Genomic DNA, 21,568 nt, shown 5'->3' with positions numbered 1-21,568 from the left:
TTACATAAATTATACACTCCATAATATTTATTAATGCAAATAAAAATGTTTCTAGCATCATTGAAAATATAGTAAATTATGATTATTTTAATAGGATAACAAAATAAATTCACCAATGAATGTATAATAAAACAAATTATGGTAAATTGCACTCAAAACAAGAAAAAAGAATACAAACAATATAATTTATAAATATATATATATATATATATAGAGTATATATAATGTAATGATTTAGTTTAAAGTAAAAATAATAAAATAATGAATAAAAATATTTTTTAATTGTAAAATATATTTGAACCATACGCTACTTTAAGTTTGTTGTTTGAAAAGTATGATCGATTCATAGTACATTATATTCAACTAAGAAAAATTATTAACACGCAAGCAAAGGGTATATGTAAAATTATTTTGAAAAAATTTTTTTAATTAATTTAATACTTAATTTTCAAAGCGTTTTAATTTATAAAGTATTTAAGTTTTATTCTTTATAAAATGTAAAAATTCATATATTTTTACAATAAACTAATGTAATTAAATATTAATGTATACATGTAACTAAAATAATACTTGCATCTTAAAGGAAATTAAAAATATATAGATTACCCCTTACTTAACATGAAACAATCTAGAAAAAAATATCAAATTGTCTTTAATGTTTTCTGATAAAAAATATAGTTTAAATTTAAACCATACAATCATAGATGAAATAACAATAATGATCAATGTATTATGGTACAGTTAAAATATTTTTTTTACTTTTCAATAATGAAGTGAACAAGTTAAACATAAGGCTTGTATTTAAAAAATACATCATATATAATACTAAATCATTGATGTATATGTACAATGCTACTCATTAAAAATTATTGTATGATAATAAAATATTTGATCATACAAATGATTTTTTTTTTTTAAATATTTAATTAAGTATTCGATTGAGATGATACAAATTGTTAAAAATAAATAAGGTAAAATATATTAACTAATTTGTAAATTAAAAAAAAAAAACGAGAAAAAAAAAAAACAACAAATATAATTTAGTTTAGAAAACAGTTTAAAAATGGATATAATTTATAGTAATAAGCAAAACCAAACTAAGTGTAAATAATGGCAATATTTAATGAAATTGTATAATTTTGATTTTTTTTTTTTAAATGTATATATATTATAATATATACATATTATAAATTAATGACTACATATTTTCTGATTTTCGTGCTAGATAATCCTCCAGCATTAGTAATGGTAACTTAAAGTAGCATTTAATAAACAATATATTTTTACACTTAAATTCTGAAATTAATCAAGTAGTTTTTCTAGAGACTCTCCTGAGAGATGCTCGCGTCGATGTTAGCTTACAGGGTGAAATATCTAGCTGTGGAGATTTATTTGATACGTTCTGATTATTCTTGACATTATTGTTTTTGAGACGACTCGATATTCTTCTATTACTACATTCTTTCTTCTCAACTACTGGCTTTTGTTCAGGTGCCTGAGTCTTCATATTATTTAGTTTAGGAAGGTCAGATTTTTCTTCATTTTCTTCTGATGTGCGCCCTCTATACATTCGCTTTATTACTTGAGATTCAATAAATCCATCTTCTTCAACGTTTTTGCGTTTACTTTTACGAAAGTTATAATGTGGTGTGCCACTGCTAATTGTTGAAGTACTGTCTTCAGACATACATGTTTCTGAATCCATGGCAGTAGTATTTGATGGTGATTCTGGACATGAATCAATTTGTTCAATTGAATCTATAACAGTCTTTAAACCATTTATAAACGGTTTTGTCTCACTATCGTTAGAATCTTGATTCATTTCATTGTATAAAGCTTGTTTTAAAAATGATACTTTTGTTTTGTTTTTCTTGCAAACACTTGTCTGTTCAACACCAGATGGAATAACTGTAGAAGTAGTTGTATGAGACAAAACTGATTTGCGTCTAGCTTGTAAAGCATTAGTATCATTTGACTTTGATGTAGATGCTTGTAATAGGCCAAGTGTCGGACTTACAGATTTATCTAAATCATTTAATATGGCTACTTCAGGAAATAGTTCGTTTGTACTTGGTTTATCAACACCAAGACCATCAATATCTTCATATAAATCATACTCCTTAGGTGTTTCAACGTTATTATCAAACTTTTTACATTGCTCAACAACAAATACTTTCAAATCTTTGAAAGTTTTTATTTTGGTACGTTGAAATGATTCTTGTAATCGTTTTAAATTATCACCTTCCAACATTTTTTCAGTTCCTGGAAGCATTATTTTGGATAAACAATTAATCCAGTTTTTCGCCGATTTGTCATTTTTTAAACGAAGTGTCAATGATCCAATTTTTGTATGAGTGCTGGAGGTAGATTGATTGTCTAACATATTATACACAGTATTACTTAATGTATTTTCATTTTCATTTTCCGATTCACACTCAGTTTTTACAGCTTTTGGTGATAATTCATCTTTTTGTTTATCTAAAAATAAAACAAATAAAGAATTGGGTTCATTAATAATAATTTCAAGTTATTATACTAGATAAATGCTTTAAATTAATTATTTTATAAATATTAATTTAATAATAATATGAAGAAAATAGAAATAGTTCATCAATAGTTTTTAATGTTATAATAGATCAATTATTTACAATATAAGATTATTTTTTAGGCCAACTAATAAATTAAAATGACAGAAAATTATTTAACCATAATGTTTATGTAAACATGGTTGCTATTAAAAATTTCAAAATAAATAAAACTCATTAATCATATTCAACCTTTAAATAGTTTAAATTAATTAGGTCACTTTACCATGTAAATAAAAATGTGTATTTTTATATTTTATTATCGCTAAAAAAAAATGTTGGATATTAATATAAATTATTGTTTATTTTCTTATTTGAATTGTAATTTATGTCACAGTAAATAAGCTAAGAAAAATTATTTTAAAGTTAGTTTTTTAATATTTACAATTTTTTGTAATAAAATTACATAAAATATGAAATGAAAATATAACAATTAAAAATGTATTTAATAGTTATTATTATAGTATATACTATTCATTATATTCCAGGGTAGGTTATAAAATTTATTATAGGTGATTAACAAGGCTCGAAAGTTGTAATACTAAATAGTAAATACGTTACTTTTTAACTTTTGAATATGCACTTAAAAACTTTGAAATAAGTGTTATAAATAGCTAAAAAAAATAAGCATTTAACTTGAAAAAAATCATAAATTTACAAGAAAAAATGATTAAATGTAATTTCACAATTTTATAATTTACATTTAAAAAGTAAAAAACTTTTTTAAGAATTGAATATTTTTAAAAATATAAACAAGTAAATCATTATTTTTAATAAAATGCAAATATTTCTTATATTATGTGAAAATATTACCTAAAATAGGCTATTAAATTAACTAAAAACACTAAAATAACAAAATAGCAATAAAAACCATAAATTTGGAAAATACAGCAAAATAAAATTTTGTGTATGACATCAGAGAAGTGTGAAACATATTAAATTTGTATTTTTACTTTGGTTGTTCTAGAATGAACCAAGAAAAATATGCATTTGCTACAACTTCCGAGCCCTGGTAATTAATATATATGGAACTATTATAATTTTATCAAGTTACTTTATGAATATAGGCAATCAAACTTAACCACCTAAGAAATTAAAATAAAAAAACGATTTGAAGTTATACTAACCTATGTCTTTTTATTACAATGTGTTAAAAATGAACAATTTAAAGAAACAATAATAAAAATTAGTACTTACAAGTATTAGATGTTTGGTTGACGGTTGAAATAATTTCAGCAGCTGAAGCAGCAGCAACATTGTCTAACACTATGTTTGACTTGTTATCTTCTTCTTCTACTTCAACTTCTACTTCTTTTTTAGGGCTTACAAGTTCTAAAATATTAGGTCTTTCCTTAATAGTAATATCACTTGTGATGTGTTCTTGCTTAACTACTATTGTACTATCCTTACACTCCATACTATGCATATCCTTTACATCATTAGATATTTTATTGTCACTCAAACGATCAACTAAAGTTTGATTTGTATTAGTATTCTCAAATTTGTTTTCATCAGAGTTTAATGTGTTTTGTTGGTTGTTTTTAATATTGGAAATAGTTAAATTTTCATTGGTTTCTTCTTCTTTATCATCATGAGTATGAAATGATGGAAACTCAATATCGTCATAATGAAGACTACTGCTTTCTAAAGAATCAGGTGGAATAAAAGGGGATTCTTGTTTAAGAGCTGTACTTAATTTTTCTTGTTTATTAACAAATGGATTTATATTAGAGTTATTAATCTGTTCTTGGTTTGTGTTTGTATTTTGTTTGTTATCACAATAGTCTTTATGAATACTTTCTGAAATATTATTTTGAGCTTCAGATAATGATTCATTATCATCAGTTGGTTCTGATTTAGGTGTACATGGAAGGGTATGTATGACACTGAATGTACTTTGAGATGCTTGATTTTTTTTCATTACTGGAAATGATAATTGTTTTTCATTTTTATCAAGTACTTGAGCTTTTTCCATTGACTCCAAAAGAATATCAGGTTTATTTATTTTATGATCAAAGTTTTGTAAAGTGTTACGTAACATTTCACTTCCTAAACTTGTATTAGAAATTTGTAAATCATCTGATGATAAAGATGATAAGATAGTTGATTCATTAATGTTCTGTCCTACTACATTAGATGCCATTTTAACGTCATTTGAGCAAGAATCTTTAGCGGTGATTTGATGAAAAACTACAGGTCCTGGTCCAGTTACAGGACAATGTAGTCGGTACATTTTTTGATTATTCCCAGCTGCAACGAGAAGTCTAACATTTGCTGCATTACCATCAGGTATAGATAAAAAAGATCCAGATGCAGCACCACTTACAACAATTTGGGTAGATTGAGAAACTTTAGACTTCATTTCGGCTTCAATATTCATTTTTTTAATGACATCATTAACATTAATTAATGTATTTTCCATTAAAGGGGTTTCTGAAATTACTGTAGATTGTTCATCTGAATTTCTAGATGGAGAGTTGATAATATGTGAAAAATGACTAACAGCATTAGAACTATCCTCACTGTCAATAGCTTGCATATCAGATGTAGGACTCATTTCCATACCAGATGATGAACAAGAAGTTTGCTGAGAACATGTTTTTAAATTTAAGTGATTCGTCTTTTTACGTTTAGTATTCATGCTTGGATTTGTTGGTGGATTAGTTCGACGTCTAGGTGCTGGTTTATTTTTTAATTCAGGTGAATTACGAAGTTGTTCAGCATATTTATCAAGTATTGCATATATGCGCTGAGTTGTTTGTTCATCTTCTTGTAATTTAGGCAAAGGTTTTTGCAAAACTGGAACTTTTACAGCTGAAGTCGATGGTGAACTTGCTGGTGATTTAATAACAGGTTTTACTTTATTTGCTATTTGCTTAGAACACTGAGTAGTATCAGCTGGATTAACAGATGTATTGCTGTTGTTAGGCGATGTTAATGGTGGGGTGGGAGTAACACTACGAACTGAAATTATAGTTGGTTGTATTGATACTGGTTCTTTATCATCATTTGCTAAATCATTTACATTTGACAATGTTTGATTCAAAAATGAAAATGAACAACGATCACGTTCGCTATTTATATTAGATTTTTTATTCAAAGGAAACAACGTTTGATTACTATCACTATTAAGCAAGTCAACATTTTCTGTAGGAGAAGGAATTTGTATTATTTCATGATTTATTTGAGGTAAAATGCTAGCTGTACTCATTTCATTCATCAAAGAAGTTTTCCTTACTTCTTCTAACACCGATTCAAACTCCCTCACTTGTTCCATCATCAAAGTGCTTACATTGGTTTCTGAAATATTTGGTTTAATAGTACTTATTGATATTTTATTGTTTGAAGACTCAATAGTAGTTTTTACAATATTTGCCACATTCACTGGTAAGATTCTTTCTATTGATGATGTCTGCACTTCTGTACTTTGTTTACCTCGAAAACTATTTTGTTGCCAAGTAGGATGTTTCCGTAACACTGTTTGAATTATTGATGGAGACATTTTAAGTTGTCTTTGTAGCTGTGTTACACCTTGTAAAGGTTTTTCTACATTTGTATTAGATTTTGTTTCATTTAGTATAGGAAATGAATATATTAAATTTGAACTAGATGATGCTATTGATGAATTAATACAACTAGTGATAAATGTTGTTGGAACTTTTGAAATAGGCATACCAGTGAGTCCTTTTTTAATTTCAATATTACTGGTAAGAATTTGATGATTAGACGATGCTGAAACTTGTGGAATATTGTTTGCAGAAGTAACAGCCTTACATGTCATTATAACATTGTTTTTGTTGTTTCCAATTGTCATAACATTACTAGATTTTGACATATTAACAGTAGTATGCTGTTGCTTATTTTCTACTACTTTTGGTGGAATACAGTTTATATTAGGAATAATTGTATCTACATCATGATTAGTCTGTACACCTTTTGAAGACGAATACACACGTGATGTTGGTGTATTAGTACGATTAACAATTGGCCCAAGATTTGAAGATAGATTACTCACCACACTAGTTGAACACAAAGATGAAGTATCATTAATAACAGTTGAATTTGGAAATTTTGTTTTGCCGAAAACTTGTTGAAATCTTGGCAACATCGAGCCTGTAATTGTAATATTAGGAGAAGCATTTGGGGAAATTTTTGGCTTTTCCAAGCATTCTTTAGATTGTCGATTTTGCATTTTTATATTAGTAGAAGTATTATTTCTTGGAGAGATAACTGATTTAGTAGGCTCTATATGGCTAACATTATCATCTTGAACTGCATACAATGTTCCTTTCTCAAATACAAACATATCAGACATATTAGCTTGTTTAAGAGCTCTAGTTTTACTTTCATAAGTTCTCATATTACCTCGTCCTCTAGTCGATAATTTAGAACTTTGATCATTTTCTTGGCTAATATGAGACACACCTTCTGAAGAACTTTGAAAAACTGCAAGATTTGATAAACTGTTTTTATCTGTACTTTGAATAAGACGTTGTGATTCTGTACTACTAGTAACAAATTTAATTGCTTCTGATGTAGCAGTAAATGTTTGGCTTATTAATTTCAGATTGTCAATCTTTTTTTGTTCATCAGATCTATTTGTTTGAGAAGTAAGACTTAAGTCATTAAGCTGCATTCTTTGATTATGTGGGGATGTATATGTTGAATTATGCACATTGGATTTAATAACCTGACTCTGTGTTGAAGCAATCATCAATGATATCACTGAAGCATTAGTATGAGAAACTTCATTGGGTAATCGTAAACCAGCACATGTTTGAGTTTGTATGCTTGAAACTGGATTTATCATAGGAATGTTTGATTTTAAGTTATTAAATGAATTTTCCTTTATAAATGCTGTGTTCACAATAGCAGAATTGTTCATTTTACTATTAGCAGAATTCATTCTTTGATCATTTAAAAAAGGTACATTAGTTGAAGTCGAATTATCAGTGATATTGGTACCTACTTGTATTCCTTGATCGTTAGGAGACATAATACTTTGTATACCTTCAGATTGTTGGTTGTTGAAATTAACTTGCAATCCTACTGATGTTTGAATTGGAGAATTTTGTTGAATTTTTGATTCAAAATTTGATTTATTCGTGTTCATTGCTAGTGGTATATTTGTAGAACGATTACTATTAGTTGATATAGAAGAAATTGATGATGGCAATGATAAATCAATAAATCGATCACATGTTTTAACACAGTAAGTAGATGGTTTTTTGGTTGTATAAGTAATCTGTCCAGTAGTTTGATTAACATGACTTGGATTTATCACATCAGATGTTCTAACTATCACATTTGAGGATAAATGTACACCACTTTCAACAGTAGATTGTTGTCGTTCTCCAGAATTTTGTGGTTGAATATCATTCCAATGTTGATGATCCATGTTAATTTGATTTTGATCCAACAACACATCCTGTGTCCCAATTGGTTTATTTGGATCTTGCTGAACAGTACTTTGAACATTTGTAATTGAATCAGTAGTAATCTTTTGATTGCTTACAGATACACTTCCAGTGAAACTACATTCTCCTTGTTGAATTCCAACATTTTGAACAGGGTTATCTAACGAATTTGATTGATAAACTGAAACAAAATCATCTAATGAATGAGTGTTAGTTTGGTTTTCACTAGTTTTTTTTTCTATTTCATTATTAGAATGATGATTTGAAACTCGTTCTGTTTGAGTTTGTGAAACATTTGTAAGGGTATTTGATGTTGTTTGAATTTGTACTACATTAACTATGCGATCTGTATTTGCTGGCACAATAAAATCTAATGAACTTAGTTGAGGTATTCGTTCTGACAACATACTTAAATGTTCATTATTGGAATGCGAAAGTTCAAAATTAGATTGGTTTTTGATTAAATCACTATTACACGATATTTCCATTGAGTTGTTTTTAACAGATTTTCCTTTTTTTCTTAAGTTCCATGAATAGTCAAAATCTTTGTGTTGATTTTTGTTAACAGTCCTTTTTTCTCGTGTCACTTTTAGCTGAGGTTTGATTTTTTTAAGCTTTGCATCATTTTTTTCAGTTGCTTTATCAGTTTCTTCTAAAACAGAATCAACAGAATTATCTTCAATCTCACTATTAGTATTTATATTTTTGTATTGAGCTTCATCATTTAACATGGAACCAACTGTTGAGTCATCAGTTTCATCAATACTAATACTTTTATTATATCTTAAGCTTCGCCGTAAACCAACCCTAGGTTTTGCTTGAATAGCAGCAATGGGTTTTGGTTTACTTTTAGGATTAATTTTGCGCCGTTTCCGAGAACCAGCCTTTCGTTTACGTGAACCAAATTTTCGTTTTCTTGAACGACTTTTGGATGATTTATTCCTATAACTCACTATTTCTCCTGATGAAGCGATTGACGCTATTGACTCATCATCACTATAATTATTATCGCTGCTAAAATAACCTTTATCATTAGTTAATTGTTTCATATTTATTTCTGTCAACTTGTTATATTCATCAATATCAATATCAAGGTATGTTAAATCAGATCGTTGAAGTGTATTTCGCTTTATCACCAAATCCAAGTTTTCTAAATATTGTTGACATAAATTTTTCATCTTTGGCCATTCTAAATTCCAATTGAACGTTCCATAACGAGGGTACTTGATAACTGAAATAAGGTCTTCTTGCATAATTGGTGTTAATGGATCATTCAAAACACTAAGATCAGAATGAATCTGGAAATAACTTTTTTCAGAAGCATCAAGAATAGATTTAGGATCTATATAAGGTTTACTGGTTTTTGATTTACGTTTACGGCTAGATTTATTAGAAGTAGAACCCTTTTTAGATTTTTTACAGGAATTTTCAGGAACATTAGTTGGATTTTCTGAGTTTAGCTTACCACTTTTAATAGCCAAACTTTCTACTCTCATCATGAGATCACTGGAAGGCATTAAAGAATATGCCGTTAATACACATTCTCGGCAAATACTTAAAATATCTTCAAGTAGATTAGCCAATTTTAAATATCCTTGGACTAACTTTTTTAACGATTCAAATGATCCATCTCTATCACTTAATTGTTTGCATTTTTCTTTTTCATTTATATTAGTGGATAACGCTTTGATATACATTTCTATGTATAACGTCCGAGGTAATTTAGAACCAAACTGTAAAGAAAAAAAAATACTAGTTAGAAAATATAATGAAGTGTTACAAATTAAAACATCAATAGGTTCTAAAAAAATTATGTTTAATAATGAATTTCATTCATAATTTAAATTATATTTAATAGACAACATATTTATAGTTAATAAAAATATTATAATCAAAGTAAAGAAAAAGTTATCAATTATTTAAAAATATTTATAACGCGTGTTAGAGTAATAATTAACTTTTTAACCAACAATGTTTTACAAATTATACTAAAATAGGGAAAAGTAATATTTAAATTTGAAAATGTATTAAAAATATAACCATCCAAAGTATTAAATTAATACTTGAGTTTTTTTAACTTGAAATAATATAATTTATAAAATTAAAATATACAATATTTGAAAAAAGTAAATTTGTGTTCACAAAATATTTTTAAAAAAATAAGTGAATAAATAATTCACATATAGCTAATAGAACATGAAAATGAATAAAACTTATATTTTATCTATATGACAGAATAAAAAATATTATACTATTATTATACAATATTTACGATTTTTTGAAATGTTAAAGTAATTTTAAAAATATGTGGTACAAAATATGCATTCAACATAAGTCCCTTATTTTAATATATGTTTAGATTTATGTAACATAACTTATATTAAAAAAATAGTTATTTTTATAATTGATTTAGTTTTTTGGATTGATAACGAAAGAATATGAGACAACTTTGACTTTACAAATTAAATGTCAAATTATAACCTACAACTGTATGCTATAATATGACTTTGATTTCAATAAATTTGATTCGCTCACTACATTAGAAGGATTTTATTGGCTATATAAATAAAGGTATTTTATTTTATTATAATAAATAATATAGCTTTAAATATTATTTCTATTATATTTTATCAAATTTGCTTATTGTACACATGATACAAATTGTAAATATATATTTAAAAAAAAAAAATATATATATTATTGTAATAATAATAATAAAAAAAATAACATTAAAAAAAAATTATTTAAGCTATATTATAGCTTTAAATTATATACTCAATATTTTAATAAATATTAATAAGATAATAATTTTGAAAACAGGATTTTTTTAAATAAGAATGTTAATATATAATTTTTTTTTTTAATACATTCACTGAAAATAATGCCAAATAGCACCAATTAATATTGTTATTATGTGTTAAATGTCATCAATTGACATACATCTACATTGTTATTAAATGCACTATAATTTGATCAGTATTATGATTTAACTATTAGTTTTTTGTCGGAGTCTCCCATAAGTATTATTTTATATTATGTATTTGGTTGAATATTGGTAATTTATTTTTTCAATTTTCAAGATTTTTTTTAAACCTACATTTGTACACATTGTATATAAATAAATTATATTTTCAAACAAACTTTCTGAAAATTTAGAAAGAAAACTAAATGTAATGTATTTTATAATAGAAAATAGCAGGTATATAAAAATATAAAATAGGGTATTTATGAAATATAAAATAAGGTATTTATAAAAATAAAATTGAAAATTAAAATAATTAGTTAATATGCATAATTTAATATTGTATTCAGAAGTTTATAGTACTAAAAATATGAACATTAAAGGTGAATTTTATTTGCCCCAACAAAAATAAATATATCATTATTATTAAACATAAGTTTTTAAAAGTTACAAAATTAATTATTTTGTAAATATTTTTACTCACTTCACAGTAAAGAACATCGCATAACAAATATAAATGACTAGCTGATGGTGCAACATCAATAAATGTTTGAATCATACTTTTTATATTGAAGTAATCCATATCAGGTTTTAAATCAGTTTCCATCAATGTCATCACTATAAGACTCCATTTCTTTATGAAGTCAGCAATATTTTCAAAAATATCAGAGCTTTTTAATGCATTTACAACCATGATGCAAGCAGCCATTTCGCAAACAAGAACAATGTTTTTACAAATCCGTGGTCTTATTTCTTTTCGTAAATGTGAAAGTGACTGAATCTTTTTACAATAATTTTCCATTAGGATCTTACCATCTTCTTCAGGAGTATATTTCATTAACTAAAAAAAACATTTAAATTAAACTTCTAAAAAAGTACTAAACGTTAAATATAAATTAAAATACATGATTAAAAAAACCTACATGACCGATAAGTTCCTTTTTTTTATTTGACCTTTCGAGGCATGCATAATAAATATCTCTGATAAATTCATAATCTTGATCATCAAATTGATATTTGTTTTTTAAATTTGAGTTGTATAAATCCATTGCTAATGACGATAGTTTTAATGCTTGATTTTCACACTTTCCTTCACAAAGCATTCTTAAGCGCAAAACAAATACATTACTTTTTTCATACTGGATAAATTTTAAGACTAAAACAAATAAGTATACATTTAAAAATTAAATTATTATTTTATTTTTATAATTTAAATTGTTTTAAAAAATTACCTTCTACTTGAGATGGATTTCCGTAAAGTATTTTTGAAAAACTATGATGACTCCAAGGATTTTTCATCAAAGATATCAAAAAATTACAATACTTTGTTGCCTCTTGTTGTTTATCCTTCATCATTTTAAAAGAACATACTATTTTTCTCAAAACTATAATCAGGTCATTTTTTACTTTTTTGGTAATATCTTCCCAACCTGGATCTAAGATTATTACAGCAGAATCCCTAAAAAATAAAAATAGATTTTAACATAATGTAATCAAACTATATTAAGTAAACTATCACGTTTAACATTTTCTTTAGATTATTTGATGAGAAAACAAACTAATTATGTACATATATAGTTAAAAACACGAGCAAAAAATGTATCTATTCATACACAATGTATATCTAAAATTTAAGAATGTGATGAAGTTTTATTTATAAATTTAGTATTTTTTAGACAGTTAACAATTACACATTAATTTTTTGGATTACTAATTTTCATTTCATTTTGATTTATACTAATTTATTAAATAGTATAGAACAACAGAAGTATTCAAACTGTCTTGACTTCTGGGGGCATCGTAGAAGTTAAAAAAAGGAGTTGCGTTAAATAATTTAAAACTAAAATTAATGTAATATAATCCAAAAATATATAAATATAAATAAAGTTTAACGAAATATCAGTCAAAAGTGAACGTTGATAAGGAAATGAAAATAGCTATATTTAAACTATAACAAAATTTAAACGTATTATTAAATATAAACAAGCTTATCTATCTTACTAAATATGAATTTGTATTTATGAAGCATAAAATATTTCATTTAATTTTTTCTTAATTACCTATTTATTTGTAAAATATTTTTTAATGTCATGTGATAAATAAATAATATAACCATTGTTGCTTATCATTACTAATTTGGGAGCTATAAAAATATTATGAAAACATAAAGAAGCTGTGGTATAAAAAAGTTTTAATATCTCGAGAATAGAAAATTATTTATTAAATTGTGTTTAAAAAAAAATAGAATTTACATAAGTAAAATCATGACTAGATCATCCATACCAAAATTTATTTTTCAAGCATATTATCAAATACTAATCGATTAGCTAAGTGAGTGTATAATAATATTGTAGAAGAAAAATGATGAATACAAGGGTCAATTAATAAAGCATGGTATTATACTTTTATAGCTTTTAGTAGTAAAGTAATTACTATCAAAGTAAAAGTATTGAATAAGTACTTTAAAATGTTAATTTGGTATTTTTAAATTTAAAAGATAAGTACAATACAAACAAAATACAATTAAATCTTTAATACCTGTATTTCTGCTTAACTCTTTATAATTATTTATAAGATAGAAAAATCCTATTTTAAACTATTTTGTAAACTATAAAATAATCAATTTAATATTTGATGATCTATACCAATGTTTTTCAAGTTTTTTTGTCATAGGCCCCTAAATTTAATGTGAAACTGTCAACACCCATCATTTATTATTTTTTCTTAATAATTATATATTAAAACAACTCTAATGTGAAAGACACTTATTTAATTATTACTAAATAACAGTTATCTAACATTAGATTTTATCAAGAATGATTAATTAAATGATTGGTTATTTAGTAACTAAATAACCAAAAATATTTATTTTTTTAAATAAATACTTCACGGCTCTGTTTGAGAAGTACTGATCTATTGTGTCTATACTACTACAAAGATGATTGCCTAGATTTTTTTTATTGATTTTTAATAAACAAAAGTGTAAAATATTTTTTTTACAATATATTTAAAAAAATAATCCATGATAATATTATTTAACATACAATAAGTACCAATTGTATGAAACTAAATATTATCCTCAACAAATGTATAACCAATTACTTTCAGACAAGGACACATTTACAAATACTTAAGACCTAGCTATCTATTAAATCATAAATATATTATTATCTCATACATGAGAATTACTATTAAGTCAGATTTATATTCTTAAGTAACAACATAAAATATGATGTTTATATGCACATTTTTAAAATATATACGCCTGTGTACTTGGAAGAATAATATTAACAAACTAACTTCAAAATCATCCATTTTGTTGGTTACGAATGTTAATGTTCCAAACCCTTAACAGGTCTAATATATTTGTGAGTGATTTGATTTTAATATCATTTAAGTTGCTCTATCGGTAAAAATTTAACAGAAAAAGATATGTATAGTTCTTTAAAATAAAAAGCATAGAATCAATCTAGAAAGAACAAAATAGTTAGATACATTCTAAAGTTATGCTTATTAAGTTCATAGATAAAAAATATTCTCACATTAAAAAGAAACCATTTTATTTTAACTAAATAATATTAGTAAATTAATGTTTAAATACAGATTTAATTTTTTTTTTTTCATACATTGACAACTTATAAAACTGGTATTTTTTCTTTATGAATATGACATTTTGAGCATAAAAATTAAAATTTAAGTTATTGAATCAAATAATTTTTTGTTCACAAATCAATAAATGAAATTAATTTTAATATCTACTATGAGAGTGTGTTATACAATGTAAATAATGATTAAATATTTATTAAAATTCTAAATTTTTGATTCCATTCCTCACACATACACACACTGCATATTTTATGCTAAAAATCAAATAAAAACGAATATAAACTACATTTCATTACCTGACAGCATGATACATAAACATAGGTAATTGAGAGGAGAATGCTTCACAAGTTATTATACTACGACTCTTCTCCCATGTCATTAATAAAGCATATGCCTTGGCCACATAATTCTTTCTTGTATCTTTAATTATTGCACCAAACATCTAATTAACAAAAAAAAATTAGATTAATAACAAAATTAACAATTAAGTATATAGTTATGTTAATAAATAACTGAATTTGTTTACTATTGACAATTTAAAAACCAATATTAAAAGCACTTTTTTATATTAGTTTTAATTTATTTAATTTACATAAAAGATGTTGTAAATTACAAACACATACATGATTAATTAAAATTTTACTTATTAAGTACAGTTAAATTTTATAATTATAACTTTTTATAAAGCATATAAATTAAAATGTTAATGAGTAAGAAATGATATAGTTATAATTTTACATGAATAATAATCCTAATAAAATAGTTCTTTTTGAAGACTATATTAGTTGTTTAATTTAGTATTAAGTGTACGGACATTTAAAAATAAAATAAAAGCAACTAATAGTTTAACTAATTAAACTTTATAATAAATAATAGGAAAATAAATTATGTTAAAATTGAATTAATAATTTACTAGAGGTATTTTTTTAAAAATTATAAATGCTTATTTCAATAAAACAACTTTTTCTAAAACTTAAGTACACAATTAATTAGTTTATTTAATAGTTAATTTTAATCAAATATTTGGTACTAGTTTGTTATAGTCCCACCACTCAAGTTTATTATCGCCCCGCCATCTATATAACAATTAATACATTGTATAAATATAAAATGATGAGTTTATTTATTGATATTTATTAATTTAATAATTCAACAATAAATTGATACAATATTAAAAAAAAATTAAAATTAAAAATGTAATAATAATAAATACTATTTTAAAAAATGTATAAAATTGTTATACTTTCCGTAATTCCTAAATGATGGACAAATTTGTACTATGATGTTTGATCATTATTATATATTATATTGATCCATATTATATGGTAAGTATTTGAGATAGGTACTTATAATAGTGGTAAATTTTTCCATCGAATTATTAGATTATTAGTATTGTGTATTTATTATTATGGAAGGATAACAAACCTGATTAGTGGGGCTATACATTTTTAACTCAATGCAGTGGAGCTATAACAAATCAGTACCAAATATTTAAAGTTACCATTCTAATAACTTTTTGAATACATTTTAAAAATAAGAAACACAAAGATAAAATCAAATTTATAAATATTCATAACAGTAGAAATTTCTATTTTTTTTATCAAATAACTGTATTTACAACTATGTATATAATGTTTTTAAATAAAAACTGTTATATAGGTACCTACATATTTCTTGAACTAATAACTTATAAGCACATTTTAAGTTGTGCAATTACTGTGAGACAATCTGGGTAATATAAAAAAAAAAAAAAACCAATAAAGATAGTATTTTCTAAATAATAAGAATTAAAAATATATGCATTTTCATACTTTTTGGGAAGTTGCATATTCAAAATTTGATTTTACACAAATTTGTTTCATAATACACACAACTCAAATCCAAAAATGTATATTGCATATTTTACAATTTTAAAGATTAATGGATATTATATTGCCAATCAATTAAAAACAATATGATGTCATCATTAAAGAAATCAAATTTAAAAATAAAAAGGAATTATGTGCCTAGGGTCATTTATAGTTTGGATCATCCTATGGATTTAATTTTACTGTTTACTGTGTAATATATTTAATAAAAATATTTATAATTAAAATAAAGGATAAAAACAGTTTCTTAGTAATAAGTAAATTATATGTTAAAACTTTTAGAGTTAAATTTATTATTTATTAACCTGCTTGCAATTTTATTTAATATTAATAAGTTAGTTTTTTAAATAACATTAATTACTTCATACTATTTAATTAGTTAAAAATTATTTATAATTTTAAATATTTTGTCCATCAGATTGAACTGGTATTATTACTTTTGATTAGTCAATTTGTGACATTTTTTACGTTTCTTTTCATAATCAAAAACATATTGGCAAAAGCATTTTACTCTATAATTTATATTGAAGAAATAGTGACTAATTTTTTAATAGCTGATTCTGAATATATTTTTAATTGATGGCAAATATGTATACAAAGTACTATTATTGTTAATGATTTAAATTTGTATCATAATTTAGGTAGGTATTTCAACCATGTATAATATAATTCTAAAATATTAGAATAAAAATTTAAATGAGAATTGGGTTCATCCTAATTATTTTAAAATTAATGCAAACTGCCATTACAATGTTACTAGAAATGTCCACATGACTAGATAACGCCAACAGCATTATTTATTCATAGTTTTTAATTGAAAGTTACGGCAAGATATTATTTAGGTACAGTAAACATTGATTTTAAGGTAATGTTAGAAATTAATTTCTTAATAATACAAATATATTTATACTACTTGTAATTAGGACACAATCCAGATAGTTAAAATTAAATTAAAATAACTAAAAATGTAAAATTTTAATCTACATCAGTAAATAATCAATTAAGAAATAATGTTATTATATTGTTATTATATTAAAAGTATAAAAGACCAAGCAGAAATATAATTACATTTGTGGATAGTCTTAACGTAGTACAAATTGAATTTGACACGTTATTATAAATACAAACTACTAAACTAAACATTATTTCATGAAAAATTATAAGTTAATAGAATAAAAAATAAACAAACTCATTTTTATAATGTATGTATAACTTAACATACAGTGAGGCTAGTTTAACAGTTTTTATAACAATTATAACAGATAGTCAACAATTATTTATTAAAAAAACTTAAGATTTTAATTTTATAAATAATAATTATTAGGTATTTTTAATCTATTTTATTTTAATGGATTATATGCGTGCTATTTATTAAGGATCATTATGAATAACATTATTACAAAGGGATTTACTATGGGAAATTATTTCTATAAAAACATTTTAAACTATTGTTAGTCATAAATTAATATTATTGTAATTATACAAGTATACTAAATTTCAACACAATCAGTATTATACAGATCACACATTCTTAACTCATGTTGCAGAATACACAGATAGGCATACAACACATAATTTGTAGAAAAGTTCAACTATTTATAGTTTTATTTTTAACTGAGAAAGATATAACATCAATTCTTCATAACATAGATAAGAGAACAATCAAAGCACATTTTAAAATATATTGTAACACAATTTTTATTTTTATTTTGAAAAATCTAAAATGTTTCAACATTAAAATATTTTTTGTTATGTGATATAATAAAAATTAAATTAAAATATGATCAGAAGTTTAACTCATTGATAATTGATACTATAGCAATTTTACGAGAACTTTTATTAAAATTTTTCAAAATTCTTATTGGAATACACATTTTGCCTTACTGTTGAAATGAGAATGAGTGTTTTTCATTCTAAAAACGAATTATCACATAACTCCATCAATAATAGGGAAATTTATACGTTTTAATATATACACTAATTATAAAAATTTGTTTTGTTTTAATTTTATACTAAAAACGTCTTTACAGAGTTACATATACATATATGTAAAAACATATAAATTTATTAATACTATCAACAATAAAAAATTTAATCAAATGATAAAACTTTGATATAGGTATTAATATGTCAATAATTCAAACATAAATAGTACCATGACAAATTAAATAGGTATCATCACAGTTGTACTAGTTTTGCACATCTCTTTTACCTCCGGCCAGTCGTATTTCTCCACTCCTGATTAGTTGATTTAGTTTCCCATATTATCATTAGATATTATTATCAAATTTCAACTTTTTATTTTTTTAGCAAAAAATACTAGCTGAAGAACAGAATAATTATATTTTATTGAGTGACAGAAGTAGTTAAGTCCACAGAATAAATTGGGTAACAATTTACGAATTACGATGGAAATTTTTTTTTCAAAGATCTACTATGTAATAATAATTTTTGTATTTTGATTATTCTATGGATCTACGATGAATTGAGAACATTTTGTATTTACGCAGCAATAATGTCAGCCAATAAGAAGTGGAGAACTACGATATAGGTAAAGTGAAGAAATATTTAAGCAGGGGCTGCGTATCAAAAAACCATGATGATACCTATTTAATTTGGCATGGGTAGTACGTTTATAAGCATGTTCTTATATTATTATATTTGTATAAACTAACCTGAAGTACAGTAAAACAATTTGGTGTTGACATTGTTTTTTCTGGATACATAAAACGTTTAATTAATCTATGATTTTCCATCATGAGAATCTGTAAATATAAAATGTTATCAATCAATAAATAGTGTTGAAAACCCTTGCACCCATTTTAGATTAATAAACACATTAATAATAATAATAGTAAAGTAAGCAATATGTTCTTTTTTTTTTTAAGCAACTGTGTCGCAGTCAGTTGAGTGTAAGAACCAATTCATACAACACTGTGTTAACAATTACTTTTTTAGTAATAAATGATTTAGAAAATTAAACAGATTTTTGTTAGTGTTTGTCTAAAACCCTGAAAAATAGCAAACTCTTTAATATTAAATATACTCTTTGGGAATCAAACCAAAAGAGGATATAACAATAGTAATTAAGTAAATATTAACATAACAATTTATTAATAAAATAATACTAACTAGATATCAACTATTCATAAATAAAAAAAAATCAAGATTTTAGCTTTTATCTATTATTTTGGTATTTTTTAAATTTAAGTCAATAAATGGATATATTAAGTTTATTATAGGTAAGTACATAGTTTTAAAAAATACAAACGACTGACCTAATGCAGTTTCAAAAAATATTCAAGAAATTCTATAAAGCTACATTTTTAAATGATAAAAAATTTCAAATACTACTTCTTTTAATAAAATAACTATATAAAACATTGTATAGAACTTTTACATCAATAGATAATATGTATTTATGTATGCAAAAGTATTCATTGATTAAAAAAAAAAACTGTGTACTGTACAAAATAAACTTAGGTTTATTCTAATCAGAATATAAGTTAATAATTACTTTGTTAAAACAAAGTACTAAGTTTAAAACTATCCTAAACATTTTAATTGACAAGATGGGTATACATTTTATTCATGAAATTTAAATCAAATGTTTTGAAAGTCATCATTATTATAATTAGGTAGATCCATTTAATTTTTCTATAAGATATCATTGGATAATTCTTATTGAAATCTAAACTCATATCAAGCAAAATTTATACTAATGTATAAATAAAATAATTGATTTAAATTATAAAATGTAAGCCGAGTCTGAAAAGAAAATATTTATATAGTGTATTATTTTTCCTACAATTGCCCATCTTAGTAATAAATGAAAAGATTCTTAGTTTTTTTAATTGAAAACATAAATGTCGATTATTAAACTTGGCAAACACCCACATAAAAAGTTAGAGGTTTAGAATGTTATGTTCAAGAAAATAATATTTGAGTATCTACAATGTTCACGAGCAGCCGAAAACGCACTTCCACAACAGCAAGATAGTTGTCGACAACAACTATGTCTACTCATGTCGTCTCCAAGACCAAAACTGTCGGAGACATAGCTAAAACCATTCGAGGCAGACAGACGAAGAATATTTGCGTGTGGAAATTTATTTTACGGCCCAACACATTGTCAACAATATTACACACTGTCGCCGGTCGACGCGGCTACCGAACCGTGCACACCGACACGGCCGTAAGCAATGACGACGACGGGCGAGCGTCGTTGGACTTACCGAGCGATCGAATCAGCGTCGGGGCGACATGTCGGACGACACTGCGGCGGTGTGCAGTACCAGACGTCTGTCCGTCGCCGCACAACTACAACAAGTGCAGCGGCAATGGCGGTATCGACGGCGGCGGCGGTGACGACAACGGCAAAGGCGACGACGGCGCGAACGGCTACGACATATTCTGCGGAACGGCGCTGCGCGGCGCGATCGACGGTGGCCGTGCGTGGAGGCTCGCCTGTCGGCGGTCGGCGGACGCGAAAGACGACGTGCCCGGAAACGGCGGTGACGATTTTACGGGACCTGGCACTGGGTAGGTGCCTACACCGTGCGCGATGCGTTATAAGTGACGGACACGCGATGGACCGTGTGTGCGGTGTCCGACTGAAGACGTGCGAATAACGACGTCTGCGATCATTACACCGCGACGACGGTGTTGATGTCGGCGAGCAATGAAGTATGTACGTCTACGGACTCGGACGCCGCGCAATGTTATTAGTCGACAAATGGTTGAAAACAAAAACCCAGTGCGTGATTGAAGATAACGTCTTGTCGTGCGCGGGTGTGTGTGTGCGTATGTGTGTGTGTGTGTGTGTGTGTGTGTGTGTGTGTGTGTTTGAGTGTGTATGCGCGCGCGCGCGTTTGAGTGTGTGTGTACGTACGTATAATAATATAATAGCGAATAATAATAATAATAATAATAATAATAATAATAATATATAATATAATAGTAATAATAATAATAATATAATATCACTGTCGCGCGTGCGTGTGCGCGCGATTGCGTTTACGAGAGCGCGCCGGTCGTGCGGTGTTTGTACGTGTGCGTGCGCGCGTGTATGTGTGTGTGTGTGTGTGCGCTGCGGCGTCGGTGGCGGTGAAGGGGTGAGGCTGGGTGGTG

General features: G+C 25.7%; 1 protein-coding gene across 1 annotated transcript; it reads right to left on the bottom strand.

Moving 5' to 3' along the window:
* Positions 1-1,052: 1,052 nt before the first annotated feature.
* On the bottom strand, positions 1,053-21,274 carry LOC112594844. Its single transcript, XM_025339855.1, has 8 exons — positions 20,674-21,274; positions 19,114-19,203; positions 14,867-15,012; positions 12,197-12,423; positions 11,888-12,120; positions 11,449-11,805; positions 3,783-9,735; positions 1,053-2,478 (listed from the first exon to the last, which is right to left on the bottom strand). The coding sequence occupies exons 2-8, from the start codon at positions 19,195-19,197 to the stop codon at positions 1,307-1,309; spliced, it is 8,172 nt and encodes a 2,723-aa protein (XP_025195640.1). The 5' UTR covers positions 19,198-19,203; positions 20,674-21,274; the 3' UTR covers positions 1,053-1,306.
* Positions 21,275-21,568: the final 294 nt, after the last annotated feature.

Source organism: Melanaphis sacchari, unplaced genomic scaffold, assembly GCF_002803265.2.
Source record: "Melanaphis sacchari strain LSU unplaced genomic scaffold, SCAv2.0 Contig241_pilon_pilon, whole genome shotgun sequence".
NCBI classification, from domain to species: domain Eukaryota; kingdom Metazoa; phylum Arthropoda; class Insecta; order Hemiptera; family Aphididae; genus Melanaphis; species Melanaphis sacchari.
The sequence above is the reverse complement of the archived record's forward strand: the minus strand, read 5'-3'. Positions and strand labels throughout refer to the sequence as shown.